Source organism: Callionymus lyra, chromosome 1, assembly GCF_982586985.1.
Source record: "Callionymus lyra chromosome 1, fCalLyr1.hap1.1, whole genome shotgun sequence".
Taxonomy (NCBI): domain Eukaryota; kingdom Metazoa; phylum Chordata; class Actinopteri; order Syngnathiformes; family Callionymidae; genus Callionymus; species Callionymus lyra.
In genome coordinates, this window is record NC_141818.1 from 48006207 (window position 1) to 48031867 (window position 25661).

The 25661-nt window shown below is 41.5% G+C and overlaps 1 protein-coding gene across 3 annotated transcripts; it reads right to left on the reverse strand.

Annotated features, from left to right (window-relative positions):
• Positions 1 to 218: 218 nt before the first annotated feature.
• On the reverse strand, positions 219 to 24953 carry gne (glucosamine (UDP-N-acetyl)-2-epimerase/N-acetylmannosamine kinase). 3 transcript variants are annotated; one of them, XM_087811018.1, is made up of 15 exons: positions 20611 to 20625; positions 18636 to 18685; positions 14969 to 15034; positions 14749 to 14897; positions 12028 to 12274; positions 10675 to 10879; positions 10443 to 10595; positions 9305 to 9517; positions 9157 to 9244; positions 7440 to 7650; positions 3447 to 3576; positions 3165 to 3386; positions 2920 to 3102; positions 1137 to 1253; positions 219 to 1068 (listed from the first exon to the last, which is right to left on the reverse strand). In XM_087811018.1, exons 2-15 carry the CDS (start codon positions 18672 to 18674, stop codon positions 833 to 835), a joined length of 2259 nt encoding a protein of 752 aa, XP_087667144.1. In that variant the 5' UTR covers positions 18675 to 18685; positions 20611 to 20625; the 3' UTR covers positions 219 to 832. The 3 variants fall into 3 exon arrangements, with proteins under 3 accessions (XP_087667144.1, XP_087667153.1, XP_087667136.1); XM_087811027.1 differs by lacking the exons at positions 18636 to 18685; positions 20611 to 20625 and adding an exon at positions 24813 to 24953; XM_087811010.1 differs by lacking the exon at positions 20611 to 20625 and having other exon boundaries at positions 18636 to 18804.
• Between the last annotated feature and the right edge of the window lie 708 nt (positions 24954 to 25661).

Below are 25661 nucleotides of genomic sequence, written 5' to 3' on the forward strand. Positions count from 1 at the left end.
AAAACACCTTAATTTGGACCAAAAACACCTTAGTTTGGACCGAAAACACCTTAGTTTGGACCGAAAACACATTAAATTTGACCAAAAACACCTTAATTTGGACCAAAAACACCTTAATTTGGAACAGAAACATATTCATTTGGACCAAAAACGCATTAATTTGGACCAAAAACACATTAATTTGGAACAGAAACACATTCATTTGGACCAAAAACACCTTTATTTGGACCAAAAACACCTTTATTTGGACCGTGACACCAGTGAAATTAAACGTCCGAAGTACACTTGAGTGGTCGTTACACAAACATGTGTAAACATTAAATAAACACGGGAAGAGAATGTTTACCGACACATGATATAAACATTTTAAGCCCATAATGTCTTGATCCGTCGTTTGTCCCGGAAGCTTAAATAACGTAGTGTGCGATAAAAAGGGTCGTCGAGGCTTTTCTTAGCAGCAAAATGTTGGCGAAAACTTTGGTCACAAAACCTTCATTAAATATCGAAAGATTCTGGAAACATCTCACGATTCTTGGAATCATTCGTTTCCAGAACCTTCAGCATCAATAAAAACGCCCGCGAGGGTCAAACCGTCGGGGAAACGATCGTCGACAAACATCGCGTTGAATTAAAACGAACACGTTCAGCGAACGATCGTCTTCTTGTTCTTCACTTGTTTTTGAAAATAGAATTTAAATTAAATAAAGTTTTATTATCGACTACACGGACATTCGTACAAGCGTCTCTAAACCGAACAAAAGTGGCGTCGTGCGACCAGCAGGCGCCGTGACGAGGCGTACAAAAACATCTCCGGCGAAGGAAAAAAGCATCTTTAATAAAGACGTCTGGTTGCGTAGTCCAGCACCATGCTGGCCGCGCCCAGCAGCGCCGGCTCCTGCAGGTCAGAGGTCACCACGGCGACGCTCTTGGTGGACGGGAGCGCCCGCTCGGAGACGATGGACTTCACCGGCTCCAGGTAGACGGAGGCCAGGACCCCCGACAGGACGACCATGGAGGGGTTGACCAGGTGGAGGACGTTGACGACGCCGACGCCCAGAGCCGTGGAAGCTGCGGACGGAAACAACGAGACGACGTTTAGTTGGAACTGGTCTTTTCTTGGAGACGCGACGTGGAACCTTTCTTCAGGACGGCGGCGGCGCCGGCGTTGCCTTGTTGAGCGGCGCTGATGAGATGAGCCGCGGTGATGGTGTCGCAGTTCTTCACGTCGTCGCCTTCAACCTTCAGCAGGTCCTCTGAGGAGCAGAAGATGCTAATGTTGGATCTTTGTTTTTGAAATGTTACTTTTTTAAAGAATAATGGAATTAAATCATTTGGATATTTATTAAAAAACAATGGAAAGAACATTTATATTGAATTTAAAAGACTACAAATTAAAAAGAGTTGAATTAAATTTAGAAAAATATTGCATTTTAAAATTTTAGTTAAAAACCACCAACAAATTCAACCTTTCAATGAAAATAAATAGTATTAAAAACTACGACGTATCGCGGCGTAAAACTACGACGTAAAACTACGACGTAAAACTACGACGTAAAACTACGACGTAAGACTACGACGTAAAACTACGACGTAAAACTACGACGTAAAACTACGACGTAAAACTACGACGTAAAACTACGACGTAAAACTACGACGTAAAACTACGACGTAAAACTACGACGTAAAACTACGACGTAAAACTACGACGTAAAACTACGACGTAAAACTACGACGTAAAACTACGACGTAAAACTACGATGTATCGCAGCGTAAAACTACGACGTAAAACTACGACGTAAAACTACGACGTAAAACTACGACGTAAAACTACGACGTAAAACTACGACGTAAAACTACGACGTAAAACTACGACGTAAAACTACGACGTAAAACTACGACGTAAAACTACGACGTAAAACTACGACGTAAAACTACGACGTATCGCGGCGTAAAACTACGACGTAAAACTACGACGTAAAACTACAACGTAAAACTACGACGTAAAACTACGATGTATCGCAGCGTAAAACTACGACGTATCGCGGCGTAAAACTACGACGTAAAACTACGACGTAAAACTACGATGTATCGCAGCGTAAAACTACGATGTATCGCGGCGTAAAACTATGATGTATCGCAGCGTAAAACCACGATGTATCGCGGCGTAAAACTAGGATGTATAACTAGGATGCATCGCGGCGTAAAACTAGGATGTATTACTAGGATGCATCGTGGCGTAAAACTAGGATGTATAACTAGGATGTATCGCAGCGTAAAACTACGATGTATCGCAGCGTAAAACTACGATGTATCGCAGCGTAAAACTACTATGTATCGCAGCGTAAAACTACGATGTATCGCAGCGTAAAACTACGATGTATCGCAGCGTAAAACTACTATGTATCGCAGCGTAAAACTACGATGTATCGCGGCGTAAAACTACGATGTATCGCGGCGTAAAACTACGATGTATCGCGGCGTAAAACTACGATGTATCGCGGCGTAAAACTAAGATGTATCGCGGCATAAAACTATGATGTATCGCAGCATAAAACCACGATGTATCGCGGCGTAAAACCACGATGTATCGCAGCGTAAAACTACGACGTATCGCGGCGTAAAACCACGATGTATCGCGGCGTAAAACTACGATGTATCGCAGCGTAAAACCACAACCTCCCGCGGCATAAAACTACGATGTATCGCAGTGTAAATAATAGTATAGTTTATTTTTTAGAATAATTGAATGAAATTATTTGTAGATTTATTTAAAAAAAACCATTTGATAAATGATATTGAATTTAAAAGACTACAAATTAAAATAATTAAATGCTTAAAAAACAACATTTGAAGGATAAATTCAACCATTGAATGTTATATATACACATAATATAAACATCACCAAACGGACTCTCGTACCGCTGTGTAGCCTCTTGGCTTCTCTCTGCAGCGCGAGGCCGGAGGCGAAGGACTCGATGCAGCCTCTGCCGCCGCAGGAACACTCGGGTCCGTCCAGCGAAACCACGATGTGCCCGAGCTCGGCGGCGCAGAAGGTGCTGCCGTGGATCAGCTCGTTGTGATGGATGATCCCGCCCCCGATACCTGTGTCGAGTCAAGACCCCGTCAGCGTCTGCGCGGGTCAAAGGTCGCCTCCTCCTCCTCACCTGTGCCCGTGATGACGGTGACGAAGTTCTCGACGCCTCGGCCGCGACCGAACTTCTTCTCGGCCAGAGCGGCGCAGTTGCCGTCGTTGTCGATCCACACGGGCAGGTGCAGCTCGCTGGACAGCGGCGTCCTCAGGTCCACGCTCGACCACTCGCGGATCAGCTTCGTGGAATGCATGATGACGCCGTCCTGCGGGTTGACGCGTCCGCCCGTGGACACGCCTGCGAGAGAGAGTCTGAGTGAATCCATCCTCCCGTGTCTTCAGGGACCTGGAGACTCACCGACGCCGAGGATCCTGCAGTTGAGGTTGGAGGCTTCAGTGATGGCGGTTTTACACATTTTCTTCATGAGCTCCATCCTGTCCTCGAACGTCTTCGGGTTCGGTTTGATGAACTTCTTCACGATGTTTCCCTGAAGATCGTTGTGAGAAACATAAGCAACTTTTTACACTAGAAGGATAATAATGCTTTTTTATTCTGCTGTTATACTCCGTCGCCTCGCCGAGTATTACTACGTCGCTTAGAGGAGTATTACTATGTCGCTTAGAGGAGTATTACTATGTCGCTTAGAAGAGTATTACTATGTCGCTTAGAGGAGTATTACTATGTCGCTTAGAGGAGTATTACTATGTCGCTTAGAAGAGTATTACTATGTCGCTTAGAGGAGTATTACTATGTCGCTTAGAAGAGTATTACTATGTCGCCTAGAGGAATATTACTACGTCGCCTCGCGGAGTATTACTACGTCGCTTAGAGGAGTATTTCTATGTCGCTTAGAGGAGTATTACTATGTCGCTTAGAGGAGTATTACTATGTCGCTTAGAAGAGTATTACTATGTCGCCTAGAGGAATATTACTACATCGCCTAGAGGAATATTACTACGTCGCCTCGCGGAGTATTACTACGTCGCTTAGAGGAGTATTACTATGTCGCTTAGAGGAGTATTACTACGTCGCTTAGAGGAGTATTACTATGTCGCTTAGAAGAGTATTACTACGTCGCCTAGAGGAATATTACTACATCGCCTCGCGGAGTATTACTAGGTCGCTTAGAGGAATATTAATACGTCGCCTAGAAGAATATTACTACGTCCCCTAGAAGAATATTACTACGTCGCCTAGAAGAGTATTACTACATCGCCTCGCGGAGGATTACTACGTCGCCTCGCGGAGTATTACTACGTCGCTTAGAGGAGTATTACTACGCCGCTTAGAGGAGTATTACTATGTCCCTTAGAGGAGTATTACTATGTCGCTTAGAAGAGTATTACTACGTCGCCTAGAGGAATATTACTACATCGCCTCGCGGAGGATTACTACGTCGCTTAGAGGAGTATTTCTATGTCGCTTAGAGGAGTATTACTATGTCGCTTAGAGGAGTATTACTATGTCGCTTAGAAGAGTATTACTACGTCGCCTAGAGGAATATTACTACGTCGCCTCGCGGAGTATTACTACGTCGCTTAGAGGAGTATTTCTATGTCGCTTAGAGGAGTATTACTATGTCGCTTAGAGGAGTATTACTATGTCGCTTAGAAGAGTATTACTACGTCGCCTAGAGGAATATTACTACAATGCCTCGCGGAGGATTACTACGTCGCCTCGCGGAGTATTACTACGTCGCTTAGAGGAGTATTACTACGTCGCTTAGAAGAGTATTACTACGTCGCCTTGCGGAGTATTACTACGTCGCTTAGAGGAGTATTACTATGTCGCTTAGAGGAGTATTACTATGTCGCTTAGAGGATTATTACTATGTCGCTTAGAAGAGTATTACTACGTCGCCTCGCGGAGTATTACTACGTCGCTTAGAGGAGTATTACTATGTCGCTTAGAGGAGTATTACTATGTCGCTTAGAGGAGTATTACTATGTCGCTTAGAAGAGTATTACTACGTCGCCTCGCGGAGTATTACTACGTCGCTTAGAGGAGTATTACTATGTCGCTTAGAGGAGTATTACTATGTCGTTTAGAGGAGTATTACTACGTCGCTTAGAGGAGTATTACTATGTCGCTTAGAGGAGTATTACTACGTCGCCTCGCGGAGTATTACTACGTCGCTTAGAGGAGTATTACTATGTCGCTTAGAGGAGTATTACTATGTCGCTTAGAAGAGTATTACTACGTCGCCTAGAGGAATATTACTACATCGCCTCGTGGAGGATTACTACGTCGCCTCGCGGAGTATTACTATGTCGCTTAGAGGAGTATTACTATGTCGCCTCGCGGAGTATTACTAGGTCGCTTAGAGGAGTATTACTATGTCGCCTAGAGGAATATTACTACGTCGCCTAGAAGAATATTACTACGTCGCCTAGAAGAGTATTACTACATCGCCTCGCGGAGTATTACTACGTCGCCTCGCGGAGTATTACTACGTCGCTTAGAGGAGTATTACTATGTCGCCTAGAAGAATATTACTACGTCGCTTAGAGGAGTATTACTACGTCGCTTAGAGGAGTATTACTATGTCGCTTAGAGGAATATTACTACATCGCCTCGCGGAGTATTACTAGGTCGCTTAGAGGAATATTAATACGTCGCCTAGAAGAATATTACTACGTCCCCTAGAAGAATATTACTACGTCGCCTAGAAGAGTATTACTACATCGCCTCGCGGAGGATTACTACGTCGCCTCGCGGAGTATTACTACGTCGCTTAGAGGAGTATTACTACGTCGCTTAGAGGAGTATTACTACGTCGCTTAGAGGAGTATTTCTATGTCGCTTAGAGGAGTATTACTATGTCGCTTAGAGGAGTATTACTATGTCGCTTAGAAGAGTATTACTACGTCGCCTAGAGGAATATTACTACGTCGCCTCGCGGAGTATTACTACGTCGCTTAGAGGAGTATTTCTATGTCGCTTAGAGGAGTATTACTATGTCGCTTAGAGGAGTATTACTATGTCGCTTAGAAGAGTATTACTACGTCGCCTAGAGGAATATTACTACAATGCCTCGCGGAGGATTACTACGTCGCCTCGCGGAGTATTACTACGTCGCTTAGAGGAGTATTACTACGTCGCTTAGAAGAGTATTACTACGTCGCCTCGCGGAGTATTACTACGTCGCTTAGAGGAGTATTACTATGTCGCTTAGAGGAGTATTACTATGTCGCTTAGAGGAGTATTACTATGTCGCTTAGAAGAGTATTACTACGTCGCCTCGCGGAGTATTACTACGTCGCTTAGAGGAGTATTACTATGTCGCTTAGAGGAGTATTACTATGTCGCTTAGAGGAGTATTACTATGTCGCTTAGAAGAGTATTACTACGTCGCCTCGCGGAGTATTACTACGTCGCTTAGAGGAGTATTACTATGTCGCTTAGAGGAGTATTACTATGTCGTTTAGAGGAGTATTACTACGTCGCTTAGAGGAGTATTACTATGTCGCTTAGAGGAGTATTACTACGTCGCCTCGCGGAGTATTACTACGTCGCTTAGAGGAGTATTACTATGTCGCTTAGATGAGTATTACTATGTCGCTTAGAAGAGTATTACTACGTCGCCTAGAGGAATATTACTACATCGCCTCGTGGAGGATTACTACGTCGCCTCGCGGAGTATTACTATGTCGCTTAGAGGAGTATTACTATGTCGCCTCGCGGAGTATTACTAGGTCGCTTAGAGGAGTATTACTATGTCGCCTAGAGGAATATTACTACGTCGCCTAGAAGAATATTACTACGTCGCCTAGAAGAGTATTACTACATCGCCTCGCGGAGTATTACTACGTCGCCTCGCGGAGTATTACTACGTCGCTTAGAGGAGTATTACTATGTCGCCTAGAAGAATATTACTACGTCGCTTAGAGGAGTATTACTACGTCGCTTAGAGGAGTATTACTATGTCGCTTAGAGGAATATTACTACATCGCCTTGCGGAGTATTACTACGTCGCCCCGAGGCGTAAAACCACGTCTCAGGGCATAAAACCAAGACGTCTTATGGCGTAAAACTAAGATGTATTGCGACGTAAAACCACAACATCTCGAGGCGTAACACTTCGATGTATCGTGGCATAAAACTTCGATGTATTGCGGCGTAAAACCAAAACATCTCGTGGCATAAAACTTCGATGTATCGTGGCATAAAACTTCGATGTATTGCGGCGTAAAACCAAAACATCTCGAGGTGATCGTGTATGTCGATCCTCCTCAAGTACAATCAGCATTACTATATAAGACGCACTGTCCATAAAAAGTAAGGATTTTAAGTGTGTCTAATGGTCTGAAATACACACAGATGATGTGGTGCCTGAACCCCTGGACTCACCCTCACGCACACGATGGCGACCCTCAGGTTGGTGCCCCCCAGGTCGATGGCGAGAGCCGACTGCGTCTCCAGGATGTGCTCGATGTCCTGCGAGGCGCATTCTTGGATGGGAGGGAAGCGGAAGCTCTTCTGCAGAGGCTCGTCCACGTTGATGTTCTGCAGGAACTTCAGGATCCGAGGAACCGCTTTGCCGTCGCCGTAGATGTTGGAGCTGAAGAAGAAGAAGAAGAAGAAGAAGAAGAAGAAGAAGGTTTTAATTCAGCGCCGAGACAAACGATTGGAGCAACTGTTCAATGATTCAACTCTCAGCTGGATTTAAAATAAACAATTGATCAAGATAATAACTTATCATAACTCAGGAAGTTACTACTTTCATTTCTTTGTTTCGCTAAAACGATTGAAACTAGAGGGAGACACCAATTATTATTGTTGTGTTGTCAAGTTTAACATTTATAATGACATATAATTAAAACCTTGTTGTAATTATAAACCATGTCATGTCATTAAATATAAAATAAACCAATTAATGATGTCGTAAAATCCTGCTGAACGAGAAGCTGGTTTGAGCAAAACTACAGCTTCAGTGTCACGTCTGAGAGGATTTTGTTGTTCACTGATGTGTCAGATGATGAGGTGAAGTTTGGGGAGGAAAAGGACGTAAAACCACTATTGCGACGTAAAACTACGATGTATCGCGGAATAAAACTACGATGTATCGCGACCTAAAACTATGATGTATCGCGACTTAAAACTACGATGTATCGCGGAATAAAACTACAACGTGTCGCGGCGTGAAATTATTATGTCTCGTGGCGGAAAACTACGATGTATCGCGACTTAAACTAGGATGTATCGCGACTTAAAACTAGGATGTATCGCGACCTAAAACTACGATGTATCGCGACTTAAAACTATGATGTATCATGAGCTAAAAAAAATATGTATCGCGACCTAAAACTAGGATGTATCGCGACCTAAAACTACAACGTGTCGCGGTGTGAAATTATTATGTATTGTGGTGGAAATCTAAGATGTCTCGTGGCGGAAAACTACGATGTATCGCGACCTAAAACTACGATGTATCGCGACTTAAAACTAGGATGTATCGCGACCTAAAACTACGATGTATCGCGACTTAAAACTAGGATGTATCGCGACCTAAAACTAGGATGTATCGCGACTTAAAACTATGATGTATCATGAGCTAAAAATAAACATATATCGCGACCTAAAACTAGGATGTATCGCGACCTAAAACTACTATGTATCGCGACTTAAAACTATGATGTATCATGAGCTAAAAAAAATATGTATCGCGACCTAAAACTAGGATGTATCGCGACCTAAAACTACGATGTATCGCGACTTAAAACTATGAGGTATCATGAGCTAAAAAAAATATGTATTGCGACCTAAAACTAGGATGTATCGCGACCTAAAACTACGATGTATCGCGACTTAAAACTATGAGGTATCATGAGCTAAAAAAAATATGTATCGCGACCTAAAACTACGATGTATCGCGACCTAAAACTAGGACGTATCGCGACCTAAAACTACGATGTATCGCGACCTAAAACTACGATGTATCGCTGCGGAAAACCACTACATCTTTTAGCTAAAAAACTAAGTCGTCTCGCGGGGTTAAAACTATATTGTCTGGCAGAGTAATACTACGTCGCTCGCAGGTCTCTGAACAGGAAACGGAGGGTCTTACCAAGGGTATCTCTTCCCGAACTGGAGCTCCAGAGCGTGGAAGACTTTATTTTGAGTGTCTGCGTCTCGTACGTGCAGAACGTTCTCACCTGGCAGGTAAAGAAAACACTCAGAGTCCATAGATCAGAGTAAAGGACGAGAAGACGTACCCGTCTCTCTGCCGGTCTGTCTGGTTCCCAGGTTGACGACGGGCGTCCCGAAGGCTCCGGCCTCACGGACGCCGCAGCTGCTGTTGCCGATCATGCAGCCGGCGTGAGACACCAGCGTGATGAACTCGTCGAACGGGATGTGCTTCACCGCCCGGAAGTTGGGATGTTGCTCGATGCTCTTCTTCCTCATCACGCGCACCATCTCCTTACTTCCTGTGGAGGCGCCGCAGAAAGAGCGTCAGTCGTTTACGCTCGAGACATCGAGGTCAGAACACGACAGAGGATTCGTTCCATTTACGATTTCATTTAGTTTTAAATGCGTAAAAGGTTTTTAAAAATACAGAATAAAATATTTTCCACAATAAAACAACAATTACATTTGGAGGTCTTTTTCCTCATCTTTTCTGTTTCGTTCTCCTAGAAATACAAAAGATTTTAATCCATTTCTTCATTTAAATGTCTATATTGTCAAAAGAAAACCATCTTATCCAGTTTAAACTGTAGCAACAGCTAAAATACTGCTTCAGGTTATAATCGCGCAAATTAAAAAAAATGAATCCCAGGATTTCTTTAAAATCTTAGTTTTTATGGAAGATAAATAATCCATGATAGAAAAACATTACAAAACCCAATTGAATGGATGCATTTTTAAAAAAGAAAGAAAATTGTCCAGTTATGTTTATTGATAAGAAAATCATGTTTACATTTCGTTTGTTTTTCTCTTCAACAAACAAACTACTACAATTAAATAACACAAAAGTGACAGAACATTTAATAGATTAAAAGTGATATAGCAGTAAATAATATTAATAATAATAAGAAAAAACCCTGGAGTGAAGATATGAAATAAAACAACTCCACCCCTACATGAACACAAACAATCAAATATAACATTTATGTATTTTAATGGAAACATTCTATTGTATGTTTTAAAACAAACCTGCTTCACAAATTGAAAAAATTCTAGTTTTTCTGTTTTGCCATTTGCGCTTGAAAATTAAAAATAGAATCAACAGATCAGGAAATCTTGGTGCTCATGAAAAGAATCGTATCATTGACATAAACAGTCGGTGTAACATCCTCAGACACGTCCAGATAAACATGGTTTATATAATAATTAATAATAAATAAAACTCACCAGCATCGATGTTGGGGAAGAGGATGAGGGTCTTCTTGTTGAAGGACAGCAGGGCGTCCAGCATCAGCCCGTAGATCTTAATCGAGTGTTGGATGTCGGTGGTCACCGGGTGCTGCAGCGCCACGATGTAGTCGCCTTCCTGCGCCTTGTCTCCTGCACACAGTCGCACACGAGGACGATGTCGTCAAAAGAGTCGCGAGGACGTCGAGGACGAGCTGGTTTCTCCACCGACCGAGCCACTTCTTGATGACGTCCTGGTAGTCGTCTCGCTCCTTCATCAGCAGCTTGTCGTACGAGGGGCAGCCCGACAGCAGGATGCGACCGTGGTCCTCGCACATGGCGATCAGGTGCTGCTCGGCCTGCCGCGTGCAGCAGGCGTGGTAGTGGGCCAGCTTGGAGATGGCGTGACGGATCGAGTCGTCGATCGTGCCGCTGACCTGGGGAAATCAATTTAAAAATCCATGGTCACAAACGCTCCGGTTCATGAAGACGATCAGCGATAATATACTTAGAAGCTAAATGACAAAAGTGATCGGCAGCCGTTGACTGGGCGGCAAAGCATTATGTGAGGCGTTCGGGTCACCATTACCGAGGTCGTTTACCTTGACCCAAAAGAAACGCAAGGGATACAAAAAAAAACATGCGTTATCTCTGGGTCAAAGTGAAAAAAAGGCTGAAAACAATAGGGATATTTTCGAAACATTAATTCAATATTTTAATTCCAAAACCGTATTTTCCGCACTATAAGACGCACTTAAAAGCCTTTAATTTTCTCCAAAAAACGTCAGTGCGCCTTATATATGAACATTACCTGGTGGGTGACATGTTTACAAACACTGTCATGACTCTGCGACGACTGAGCCGACATGCCTTTGGCGGGATTACGTCATTGCGTCACCACTGGGTGGGATTTACGACGCACGGCACATCATGGCGGACGTATATGGAGTAAGATTACTGCCACCGTTTTGAGCAAGTGTGGCTTGGTTGTTCTAGACTCAAAATCACTCTGCTGCTTTCAACCAGTCATACACGTGCGTTCAACATGTCATACACCTGCGTTCAACATGTCATACACCTGCGCTCTAGCCGTCATACACGCGCTCAACTTCACTGCTGCTCAACATTTGTCTGCTCACAACACCAGTCTCACACAGTTGTCAGAACGCTTAATAAAGTTTGACTTTATCTGACTTTTTGTTGACGTTCCCTTTAGCTCAGCTTTAACTAGTGGATGATAACACAACCCCAGTCAAACGTATCTTTTATTCTATGCGCCTTATAATCCGGTGCAAACTATTTATGAAAACACTTCTAAAATAGGCCAAACATTGAAGGTGCGCCTTATAATCCAGTGCGTCTAATTGTGTGGAAAATACGGTAATTCATTATAAGATGTTGGTATAATAGCGTCACCGAGCTACTGGATCGTGTTCTTCCACATCGTCACGTGATCTTTGTGTCGGATTATTGGCCGAAGAAAGTTCATTCAAGCAGCTCGGTGCTCGTTTAGTAACGTCTGAGCAAGAAAGTTTCAACATTTGATGTTAAATCCGACCGTACGATGCACTTAGCGTGGCCTCACCTCTCCTCCCTCCACGTGAAGGATCCTGATGTTCATCAGAGCGGCGGCGGTGGCGAGAGCCAGAGCGTCGAAGCGGTCGCCGTGGATCACCAGGATGTCGGGTCTCAGGCGGGTCAGCACGTCGGGCAGCTTCACCAGAGCCAGACCCACGCTCTCCACCATGGCCGACTCGTCCTCCCCCCGCACGATGGTGTGCAGTTTGGAGCTGATGTCGAAGCTGTCCTGCTCGATCATGCGGTAGGTGTTCCTGGTGAGAAGATCTTTATGACGTCAGGTCGTTCAAAACAACTGATGCTTATGGTTTATATATCATCAGAGGGAGGAGCCAGAAGAATTCTAGGTCTTTACAACAAGACGACTGTTTGTGACTCGACGCGTAAGAAAATATCAATATACTTAAATATCGTAATACTTTTTGTTTTGAAAACAAATGAAAGAAGTTACGACTTCGTCAAGAGTCATGTGGTCTGTAAATACTACAACACCAGAGTCAAGTACTGGACAATACTACACATATATACTTGTTACTACACTATCACAACACCAGAGTCAAGTACTGGACAATACTACACATATATACTTGTTACTACACTATCACAACACCAGAGTCAAGTACTGGACAATACTACACATATATACTTGTTACTACACTATCACAACACCAGAGTCAAGTACTGGAAAATACTACACATATATACTTGTTACTACATTATCATAACACCAGAGTCAAGTACTGGACAATACTACACATATATACTTGTTACTACACTATCACAACACCAGAGTCATGTACTGGACAATACTACACATATATACTTGTTACTACACTATCACAACACGAGAGTCAAGTACTGGACAATACTACACATATATACTTGTTACTACACTATCACAACACCAGCGTAGAGTACTCGCAATACTACACATATATCCTTGTTACTACACTATCACAACACCAGAGTCAAGTACTTGCAATACTACACATATATCCTTGTTACTACACTATCACAACACCAGAATCAAGTACTCGCAATACTACACATATATACTTGTTACTACACTATCACAACACCAGAATCAAGTACTCGCAATACTACACATATATACTTGTTACTACACTACCACAACACCAGAGTCAAGTACTGGACAATACTACACATATATACTTGTTACTACACTATCACAACACCAGAGTCAAGTACTGGACAATACTACACATATATACTTGTTATTACACTATCACAACACCAGAGTCAAGTACTGGACAATACTACACATATATACTTGTTACTACACTATCACAACACCAGAGTCAAGTACTGGACAAAACTACACATATATACTTGTTACTACACTATCACAACACCAGAGTCAAGTACTGGACAATACTACACATGTATACTTATTACTACACTATCACAACACCAGAGTCAAGTACTGGACAATACTACACAGATATACTTATTACTACACTATCACAACACCAGAGTCAAGTACTGGACAATACTCCACATATATACTTGTTACTACACCATCACAACACCAGAGTCAAGTACTGGACAATACTACACATATATACTTGTTACTACACTATCACAACACCAGAGTAAAGTACTGGACAATACTCCACATATATACTTGTTACTACAGTATCACAACACCAGAGTCAAGTACTGGACAATACTACACATATATACTTGTTACTACACTATCACAACACCAGAGTAAAGTACTGGACAATACTCCACATATATACTTGTTACTACAGTATCACAACACCAGAGTCAAGTACTGGACAATACTACACATATATACTTGTTACTACAGTATCACAACACCAGAGTCAAGTACTGGACAATACTACACATATATACTTGTTACTACACTATCACAACACCAGAGTCAAGTACTGGACAAAACTACACATATATACTTGTTACTACACTATCACAACACCAGAGTCAAGTACTGGACAATACTACACATGTATACTTATTACTACACTATCACAACACCAGAGTCAAGTACTGGACAATACTACACAGATATACTTATTACTACACTATCACAACACCAGAGTCAAGTACTGGACAATACTCCACATATATACTTGTTACTACACCATCACAACACCAGAGTCAAGTACTGGACAATACTACACATATATACTTGTTACTACACTATCACAACACCAGAGTAAAGTACTGGACAATACTCCACATATATACTTGTTACTACAGTATCACAACACCAGAGTCAAGTACTGGACAATACTACACATATATACTTGTTACTACAGTATCACAACACCAGAGTCAAGTACTGGACAATACTACACATATATACTTGTTACTACAGTATCACAACACCAGAGTCAAGTACTGGACAATACTACACATATATACTTACTATACCATCACTATACATCTCATTGTTGACCCTGTATCGTGACACGCATCAACACATTCATCAAGATACACACAACTCTAGTGTTGTGAGTCAACACACACACTTGCGACAACTGACAACAATTGTTCAAATGACCTCCTTGTGCGTCACTTGAGTGTCATGATGTTTACCGTCAGAGAGAAATCATGTTGAATCTTACAATATCTTCTCAATGTGAAGTAAGTGCGTCAGAAGAACACGCTCAGAAACCCATCTTGTCGTCGTTCGTCCCACTTTCAAGATGACATTCCTGCCGTCGAGCCGCAGACTCACCCGTAGTCGTCGATCAGATGCGAACCGAGCACCACCACCTCCAGATCGAACTCGTCGGGGTGGTTCTTGATGCCCGTCATGATGGGGGCCAGCTTGGAGTAGTCGGCCCTGTTGCAGGTCGCCACGCACACCCTCAGCCTCCGCTTGCACTGCGACGAGAAGAAGACCCGTTACCAATAAATCCTTCGACACAAACCGTTCACTCAAGAGAAGCTCGTACCTGATTCTCCATGTCCATGATCTGCTTATGCTCTTTGCTCCTGAGGATCTTCACAGAGTAGAGCTCCTGCGGAGGAAGATACACGTGAGGAAAAGGGTTTGTACTGCGTCAAATATCCGAGATTAAGTCACATTTGGGAAAACGACAAACACACAAACCAGAATAAACGACACTAAAGCGCTTTGAATGTTTCATGAAGAAGACATGAGCACGAGAAGTGCATCAGAAATAACAAGAAGATATCGACGTCAAAGATAAACCAAGAAACTAGTTTGTAGCTTTTTGTGTAATCATCACGATAAACACTGAATGATTTTTAAAATTCATATAGACACATTTTTTTTGCTCAAATCTCCGAATTCTTCTGCCCTCTCCTGCCTGAAATTCATTCTAATTTATCTTGTAATTTTCTGTGAGCACAAACAGACGTTGGTCAGAAAACTATTTAACTCCTGGACAAGAAAATGAAAAATAAAAAAGAATCCTGCTGCCCACACATGATGGCATCCATGTTTCATTAGGGTTTTCATCTACCAACCTGTCTGTTGAATAAAAGCTACGTTTGAAATATGAGCTTTAATTTTAGGCAGAAATAATAAAACACAAACAAAAAACACATCCGATCTCAAGGGTAATTCTTTAAATTTAGATTTTATACGTCTGGATTTCCTATTAATTCTGAAATCTATGAAGAAAAAAAAAGGTGCAGACTATTACTGATACACAACTAGTCAAACTAGTGACTCTCCAATGTTTTCACGATTTAAAGAAACACAATTTTCCGACAAGTAAACTAAAAATTAAAGCCCCAATAAGCAAGATTGGAAATCTTATTTGTTGCTCCACCTAGTGTCCAAACAGTGCAACACTTATGTTGTACAAACAGTCCCACAGCCAAGTTTCATTATGCAAATAAGGATGAATATGTAAAGCAGTTTGGTCACATGACAGAGTCTCCGGGGAACGTCGACCGGACGATGTAACGTAGAGAAGATCGTCCATAAAAGAACAGCTGGAGAGTTCGAGTCACGACTGAACAAAATGGCGTCATTGCTTTCAGAATAAGAACGATTCAAATGCGAGAATATTTAGAAATGTAACGATTTAAACTTTTTTATTTCAGTTCATTTTGTTGTGTTACTGTAAGTTTGATACACATTTATAGTCGATCGTCTGCTTAACTTTTAGGTTATTTCACCGGAAACATTTCAAGGTATTCACGGAACAGATTCCACTCCTTAAACACCAGAATACTCTGGGATCAAGGTCTTTGTTCAGAAGACATTGTCAGGGATTATTCCTCCTCGAAGGAACCCATCGCCGGTGAAAAGAACTCGGAGCCACTTCTGGTTCCACCAGTACGACAGGATTAGAAACTCATTTAAGTCTCCATTCGTTTCAAACACAGAACCTCGACAAGAACATGAACGCGCTCCTTAAGAATGTGGTTTCGTAAGAACGTAGTATTTTGTGTCGAAGCGTGGATGGTGATGTGTCACCTGCGTGGAAACAGGATAGAGAGGCGTGGCCTCACCTGTCGCCGCGAGTAGACGAGGAGGCAGGGAGTGCTGTGGTGACTTGACACGGTGATCAAGTAAAAGAATGAAGTAAAACTCACCACATTTGTACCATTTAGTTAAGTAAGTAAGTAAGTAATATTTATTTATAAGTCCTTACATCACATCTTTGGTTAAATTTACACGTAGAAATCCACCAAAATAGATCCAGAGAATGTTTTCTTGACGTCCATAAATGTTAATACTAGGGTGACTCACAGAGTAATACTACAGGTGTAATACTACGGTTACTCACGGAGTAATACTACCTGAGTAATACTACGGTGACTCTCAGAGTAATTCTACGGGGACTTGCGGAGAAATACTACCGGAGTAATACTACAGGAGTAATACTCCTGGAGTAATACTACGTTGACTCGTGGAGTAATACTACCCGAGCAATACTACGGTGACTCTCGGAGTAATACTACCGTGACTTGCGGAGTAATACAAGTTGTCTCGCGAAGTTGTTATACCAGAGTAATACCACGGTGACTCTCGAAGTAATACTACGTTGACTCGCGAAGTAATAATACCATAGTATTACTACAGGGACTCGCGGAGTAATACTACCAGAGTAATACTAAGGTGACTTCAAAATAGTTAGGAAAATCTGCAAATCCATTTTCCAATGTTTAAAAATACTCTCATGTCCTTTGGTGACAAATAAATAAATGTGTATCAAACTTACAGTAACACAAAACACAACCTCTGTTTGTCAAGTATGTAACATTCACAGACAATTGGTTCATTTTCACACATTTTCCAAGTCATTTAATGAACTGAAATATCTGTGTTATTTTATTGAAAGCTGTAATTAACTGAAATATTTGCGTACTATTCTTGAAAGAGGTAATGAACTGAAATAGTTGTGTAATATTCTCTAAAGCAGTAATTAAATCTGTACCTTTCAGCGATATAACGCATCACTAGGTGTGAAAGGAAACCTGGAGGGGCATTAACAGGATGTGCAGGTTCTTAATACAACATGAACAAATAAAGGACTCGATGGACAAGTGTTTACGATTCTTACGTAACGTTTAAGGTGCGTCTGCGTTCTTGAGCCATTTATCCTGTTAATAATTCAAGGTACAACTTCAACAGATGCTCATTTCCAGGAAAGAACATGACTTTTTATCACTTCCTGTTTCCTCAAAGGACGTCCGGCAACTTTTGTTATCTGCCTTTTTGATGCTTAACTTTAAACCGACGAACACCACGAGTCACTGCTCGTTGATACGAGACGGCTCCGCTCAAAAACTGTCAAAAACTGTCATTACATTTGAATTCTTCTTCTAGTATTCTAGCGACGTCTCTTGAAACTTTAGCCGGACGAGGTTCTACAAGAATTCCCCACAATAATCCAGTCATTGTGATCCAGTTCAGGGAGATTCCCACGACACCCACGTCTGACACGATGACAACAGTAAGTATTCAAGAAGGGAAGAAGTTGTGTTCGAAGCAACAGGAGAAGCTTTTTATTCTTCAACACGCGTCCATGACAACGGATCGGATTCTGTCGATCCATCGATCCGGTCCCGAAGGAGTCGACTACGTGACCGTCGCCCGACAACGTCTGTTTACACAAACGGGGAATCGAGCTCAAGGTGAGCGCGTGGGAGCTGGAGACAGAAATCAGTGTTTGGATCAAAAGTCATCGCCCTCCAGCGGCGCGTGGCTACGTCAACATTAGCTCAAGGACCCAAAAAAGTAGCTTCTCTGGGGGCGTTACGATCGAAACATTCGAGTCTTTTTCTTGGTCCCAGCGTTTTTCTTGCTTGGGTCAAAATCTGCGACGCTCAAAAGCCGGCTCTCTTCGCCACGACCCTCCAGCCGAGCATCACAAGACGACATCAGCAGCCAGTACGGTGGCTCTAGGGGGGGAAGGGAAGGAAGGGAAGGAAGGGAAGGACGGCAAAGAAGCCAGAATGACAAAGCAGAGAGAGATGAAGCCACTGTTCCCTCTGACGGGAGTGTCCGACGAGAGGCAGGAAAACACACACACACACACACACTCTCTCTCACACACACTCTCTCTCACACTCACACACACTCTCTCTCACACTCACACACACACACACACACGAAACAAAATCTGCCGGTTCACTCACATGAGGGTTTTTGCAAGTAAAGCCAGGATGCTTTTCCATTCCTAGGGTTTCTTCTCGTCCCACAAACAAGTCCTACCTCCCCGACTGAACGACTGATCTGGCTTCGGTGGCGACGCAAAGAGAGGAGGAAGAGCATGTGTGAGAGCCAGCGAGCGAAAGAGTGTAGAAAAGGAAGAGAGAAAAAGGTACGTTCACTGACACAAGGGCTGGAGGGGGAGGGGCTCCGGCAGACCAGGCCGGGGCCGATTTGCATCGAGGCCCGTGATTGGTTGACGTGGACGGAAGAAGAAGAAAAAAAAATCTTCTCAAAAGTATTGAGTGACACACACACACACACACACTGACACACACTGACACACACTGACACACACTGACACACACACACACACACCTTCAATTTCAGTTGAACAATGACACCAGAATTTGAATGTTTACTCAGATGATTTCCGAGTCAGTGACATATTTGGATAAACATGTAATGATCACAAATATAATTTTAATATTATATATAATTATGTCTAATTATAATCGGTCTGCTTTAAACTAATATATTTCTTTTTTTTGTTACTCATTTATACTCTTTTATTCAACCATTTTCCTGTCGTAAATACATAATATTTGAGTCGTTGATGTAACAACAACTTTCTTAAACTCTTTAAATTGATATGTTTCAATGAATTCTTCACTTGAGATCAGAGCAAATATGGAAAAAGTGACTAAATGGGAACTTTTTCAAAAGGTTCTCTCGGGTCCGTGTTGACCGAGCCTGAACACACCCAACATCAACAAACAAAAGACAGGATCCCAGCGTGAAGACTGGTGCAGCAGGATGTGAAGGTTGGATCAGAACTACCTCCATGAAAGTCACGCCTTTCCAGAGAAACCAGGAGAAGATGCAACGAAAAGTGTTTCAATTGTTTCAGTTTCCTCAGAAAATAGTAAAGAAAATCTGCAAATCCATCTTTTTCCAATATTTAATGATACTCTCATGTCCGTCGTGTCCTTTGGTGACAAATACCAACGTTTTTAATGTACAGAAAACACAAGACTTTAGAGTAATATCAAGGTGACTCACAGAGTAATACTACGGTGACTCGTGGAGTAATACTACCGGAGTAATACTACGGTGACTTGCGGAGAAATACTACCGAAGCAATACTACGGTGATTTTTGGAGTAGTACTACCGAAGTAATACTAAGGTGACTCGCGGAGAAATACTACCGAAGCAATACTACGGTGACTTTTGGAGTAGTACTACCGAAGTAATACTAAGGTGACTCGCGGAGAAATACTACCGAAGCAATACTACGGTGACTTTTGGAGTAGTACTACCGGAGTAATACTAAGGTGACTCGCGGAATAATACTATGGTGACTCACAGAGTAATACTACCGGAGTAATACTACGGTGACTCGCAGAGTAATACTACCGGAGTAATACTACCAGAGTACTACTACCGGAGTAATACAACGGTAACTGGCGGAGTAATACTACCGGAGCATCTCTCTACTCCATCTTTTTCCAATATTTAAAGATACTCTCATGTCACTCGTGTCCTTTGGTGACAAAATACCAACGTTTTTTAATGTACAGAAAAAAACAAAAATCCTTTAAATAATTCATTGTTGTGTAAAGTACTAAACGACACCAGATACAGAAGTTTTATTATTATTATTTATTTTAAGTTAATGTTCTATACAGTTAATCTATAATAGTTAATTGAAAAGCAGCAACAGGTCGACAGTCACGAGGGTCACGAGGGTCACGAGGGTCACATGATCGACTGAAGGACACGTCAGCTCGAGACCTTGAATTACCGACTCTGATTCAGAACGAAACCACTTTATTGGCGTCTGCCGCGAGATAAGAGAAAACATTAAATGACAAGATAGACGAGCGTAACGAGTACAATGTTCACCTGGAAAAAAAATGGAAAAAAAAAAATCAAATGCTTTGAAATCTGCAAAGAATTACCTTAAAAAAAAAAAATTCCATTACGGCGGTGATTGATAAAGGGACAGCGATACTTCGGAACTGGTTTTTCTTCTTTTTCGTAACAAAGCAAAGGATAAAAATGGCGTGGGTGTGGGGTACGACCCCGGGGCTCTTGATCCGCTGAAAAGGTTGACATTATTAGCAGATTTACAGACAATGGAGGGTCTTTAAAGACAAATATGTGACAGTAGAACACGAGGAACTACAGTATTTTGGCGAGATGTTGCCAAGGCGACCCGATCGTGCCTTCAGGCTGAACATCATCATGTGACGAGTCAGACGGTATTGTGTCTAATGAGATCTTCTACAAGGTCTCTGACGGGACGAGCGAGAGGGAGAGAGAGAAGTCCTGGTTCCATGACTTCTATCCGTGACGCCATCTGTCGTCTAAAGGTCTCGAAGATCAGAGGCTACAGATAACCAGGACCAGCTCAACGGCTCAAATCTCTCGCTCATGACAAGACTTACAAGCGTCACGCGTCCCCCGAGAAAGACGTGGGTTGACCTCGCCCGCTGGAATGTGCCCCCGACCGCCCCCCCCACAGACGACCCGGTTCACATGAAGCCAACGACACCAGACGACCGGCGTGGGCCGAGCTTTCGGCGACGCCAAAATCAACAGAGGGAGAAAAACTGGGCTGCGGATCGAAGTCCGAGACGCGAACGTGGAGGAGGATCTGGTCCCGGACTTCTGTCGGAAACACAGCAGGGGTGCCACGCTTTGCCAGAGGCGCCTCGACGCAGGAAATGACACGGACGGCGAGAGAACCGAAAACTTTTAGAATAAAAATCTTTGATCAGGGAATAAGCCACAGTTGACTGACAAACGATTGTTATACTGCACACACACAGTACCTGTATACACTGTACAAACACACACCTACATGTACTATTTGCAAAACGCCATCGAGTATTAAAATAGCTACAAGTTGAACCAGAAATGTTTTTTCCTTCGAACAATGGGAAGACGGTTTTGTGAGATGAAAGAATGTATTTGGATTAAGTCAACGTCTCAGTGTTGACTCGTTTGGAACATCGAGCAAACAAAGGTGTCGACACCAGTTAGTTTATCCTTCATTTATTAAGTCAAAACGCAAGCAGAGCTTCAATCCAGGGTTGAAGGATAATCTTTCACGGCAACGACAGCAAACGATAGCTCAGCTCAGATTTGTAAACAACAACAAGTGGTTGAAACTTCAAAAGAGATCAGAGACGTCGAGTCTAAAACAAGCTTCATGTTAGCGTCTAGTATTTGGGGTTTTCTTGGGAAAATGTATTCAGGCTCTGTATTTTATTTCTTTATAATAAATTGTTCTTATCAGAACTTCAAAACATTTTAGGAGTTGTTGGATTAAATAGCATTGATTAAAGTACATGTCAAAGTAGACGTTTTAAAGATGAAAGAAAACTTCCATTCACACATTCTACTGCCGACGTCATCGTCTCACATTGTTTCGCCGACATTTCTACATGTACGTTTATAAATATCTCAACTATGTACTTGTACTTCCTTTAACCTGTTTGACGGCTTGTGCCCGGATTTTAAAAAAACCTGTAGGAAAATGATATGTATATTAAACTTGTCGTGTCACAGAAGTTTATTTAATTCAACCTTAAAGAAGTTTTATGCCTGTTATTTTTCAATGAATTATTTCTTATAACATTTGTGACGACTGGTCTTTTCAATTGCAGACCATTTTTAACAGCTAGAAAACCGTTTTTTCTTAGAAGACATTAACTTTAGGTGGAGATTATTCATTTATCCGTCGCTCATGAAAGAAAGAAATAATCCAGGTACGGTGACGACACACACGGTGGTCAATGAAGTAAAAAAAAACAGGTGAAATACACTTACAAACCGATAAAACGTAATACTTATTTATCGATATAAAGTAAATAAACCAAAATATGATCATCTTGAAAGAAACAGGAACTAGAAAAAGCACAAAGATAAGACATACCTCTGCCAGGGAGCCACGTTTTACAACCAATTTCCAACAAAAGCAAAGAGAAAATATAGATTTGAAACACTCCACATGTGCCCGAGACAATTTTCAGCGTTTCCGTTTATAGTAGTTTGTCGAAACCATCCGACCCACTTCCTCCAGGTGGATTCACCGACTCTTCTCTCCTTTAACACCGAAAAAACAACACTTCTGAACAAACTTTAAATCCTCTGTGCAGTAAACTAGATTAATGGTTGCACAAAGTCCTGTTGTTGAGAAGTTTTACTTCCACACATTTGTATTAACATTATTTACAAGATATTGTACATAATAATGTATTGTATTATATCTTTACTAATAAACACAGACGCTGAAGCAAATATGTCACATGTTAATGCTGCCACCTGCCGGTGAGTGAGGGAATGACCGGTGCGTCCCACACAAGCGCCTACAAAATGAATGAATATTTGACAAACGGCATCAAAACTACGATATTTTTTATTGCAATTTCGCTCAAAATCTGTTTTTCTGTTTCATATGAAAGTCCACATTAAGTGTGTCGGACTAGAAGTACAGTTTGTCGATGGTTCTGAAGTGTATTTTGACTTTGAGTCCTTCATGTTTTCCAACATCTTGCCTGATTAATTTGTGTAAATAAAACCTATAAAAACACCCAAGATATAGTCAAAAGTAACAGTGATTAAAAGAATGTGTGACTTTTTTGAAACTATGGCTAGAAATGACTCACTTTTGTGAAAATGCTCATCACCTGATGTTTGAGTGTGTGTCACTAATGTGTGTGTGTGCGTTCATGTGTTGACTTATTTAGATCAAGTGTGGTTAAGAAAATAAAAAGAGTCGACTATGGAAATATTTTCTACTTCAAACACCAAAAACAACGGTGTCTGGCAAAGTAATACAACTGCGACTTGTGGATTAATACTATGGTGAATCGCCAAGTAATACTACTGTGAATGCTGGAGTACCATTACGGTGACTCGTGGAGTAGTAGTACCGGAGTAATACTACGGTTACTCGCAGAAGATACTACTGGAGTAATACTACTGTGATTCACGGAGTAATTCTACTGGAGTAATACTACGGGGACTTGAGGAGTAATAATACCCGTGTAATACTACAGTGACTTGAGGAGCAATACTATGGTGACTCTCGGAGCAATACTACTGTGACTGCTGGAGTACTATTACAGAGACTCGCAGAGTAATACTACCGGAGCAAAACTACGGTGACTCGCAGAGAAATACTACCTGAGTAATACTACGGTGACTCAGAGAAATACAACCAGAGCATACTACGGTGACTCTCGGAATAGTACTACTGGAGTAATACTAAGGTGATTTGCGGAATAATACTACGGTGACTCGCGGAGTAATACTATTGGAGTAATACTATTGGAGTAATACTACGGAGACTAGTAGAGTAACACTACCGGAGCAATACTACAGTGACTCTCAGAGTAATATTACTGTGACTCGTGGAGTAATACTACGGTGAATCGCAAAGTAATAATACCAGAGTAATACTACGGTGACTCCCAAAGTAATAATACCAGAGTAATACTACGATGACTCACAAAGTAATAATACCAGAGTAATACTACGGTGACTCACAAAGTAATACTATGGTGACTCCAATTGTAATACTACGATTATTTATTTGTATTCATAATAAATGTAAACATTGACACTAGAAATACAAGTTACACTGTCGATTTTATTATTGTTATTGTTGTATAAGAAATCCTGTCTGTCAAAACCATAAAGATAAAATAACTAAAAGGCAACGTAAGTAAAGACACAAAGTTAACAGCCACTAGTTAGTTTACATTTAAAACCTTTCGGAAACCAGAAGCATGTTGAAAAACAGGAATCATTGAATAGTGGAAACAAAGACATGCCTGAAGGTGTGTCAACAGAAAACAAACGCCTGAAGTGAATAAAGCATGTTCTTACTGTCAGCGCCTGAACGCACCTGCACCTGAACGCACCATCTCACCAACTTCAACTTGGAGACCAGATCAACTTGCTGTGACATGAAAACTATGTAACTAGTAACTAGTTATTAGTAACAACTGTAGCGTAAACTCGAACAAGACAAAACTTAAAAAACAACAAAACATTTTCTTAAACATTCCGCATGATAGTTTTGTCGAAGCTATTAGCATTAGCTTCAGACATGGCAGCTCAGAAAGTTGGTAAAGTTGTGATTATTTACCGTGAAAATGAAGAGTTTTTTCCGCAGCAACGAACCAGCATCTAGAGCAGAACCTCCGAGCTTCAGTGAAGGACCTCAGTCTGGAGGATCTGAGGAGCTTCGAGCGGAGAAAAACACGCTGGTGACGAACAACACTTTTGCTGTGGGGCTCCTGAAGCGGAAGTGACGTATAACGTGCGCGCCGACTGACAATTTCCAACCGCGTCTGTGAGCAAACGTGTAGTTTCCCGAACGATTCCGGTAAATCTGTTTTAATTCATTTTATTTATCCCTTTGAATACATCACAGCATTTTATTGGCAGGAATATTAATGAAGGACCAAACATTTGTTGGTAAAATAACCATTTTTAAGACCAATCGTGACATCTTCAGACGTTATAGAAACATGTATTTTTTTTTTTTTTATAAACAAACTGAAACTGAAAATGGTGCATTTTTGAGGCAGATTAAGTATAAAATACTTCACATTATATATTTTGTTCCTGAGACACAGCATGAAACAAAGTGGATATTAAGAATTGGAAATATATTGTTTCTCAAACATGATAAAAACAGCAGCAAAATGTAATCTTTAGTGTTTTTACTTCAGCTTTTTAGTTTTATTTGTCATCATTCTCGTTTTTTCTGTTTATTATTAATTTAATATAAAGCGAAATATAAATAAAGAACCAAACCTTTGTGGTTGAAGAAAGTTAATGGAATCTGGCCTCATACAAATATTTGTATTGAGTGAAAATATCTTAAGGTTGTAACATAACTTTACTTTCTCCTGCAACACAAAATACATTTTTAAATAAAAACCAAAAAAGGATTTCTATTAAAGTTTCTATTCTTTGGTGTTTAACTGTA

What these genes read in the sequence shown, in the direction of transcription:
- gne (XM_087811018.1), bottom strand. Translation starts at nt 18,674, where the DNA reads ATGGAAAAGCATCCTGGCTTTACTTGCAAAAACCCTCAT. An exon ending in CTTCCCCAACATCGATGCTG is followed by an intron (nt 9,518 to 10,442) that starts GTGAGTTTTATT and finishes GCGCCTCCACAG; the next exon opens with GAAGTAAGGAGATGGTGCGC. An exon ending in CTGCAGGATCCTCGGCGTCG is followed by an intron (nt 3,387 to 3,446) that starts GTGAGTCTCCAG and finishes TCTCTCTCGCAG; the next exon opens with GCGTGTCCACGGGCGGACGC.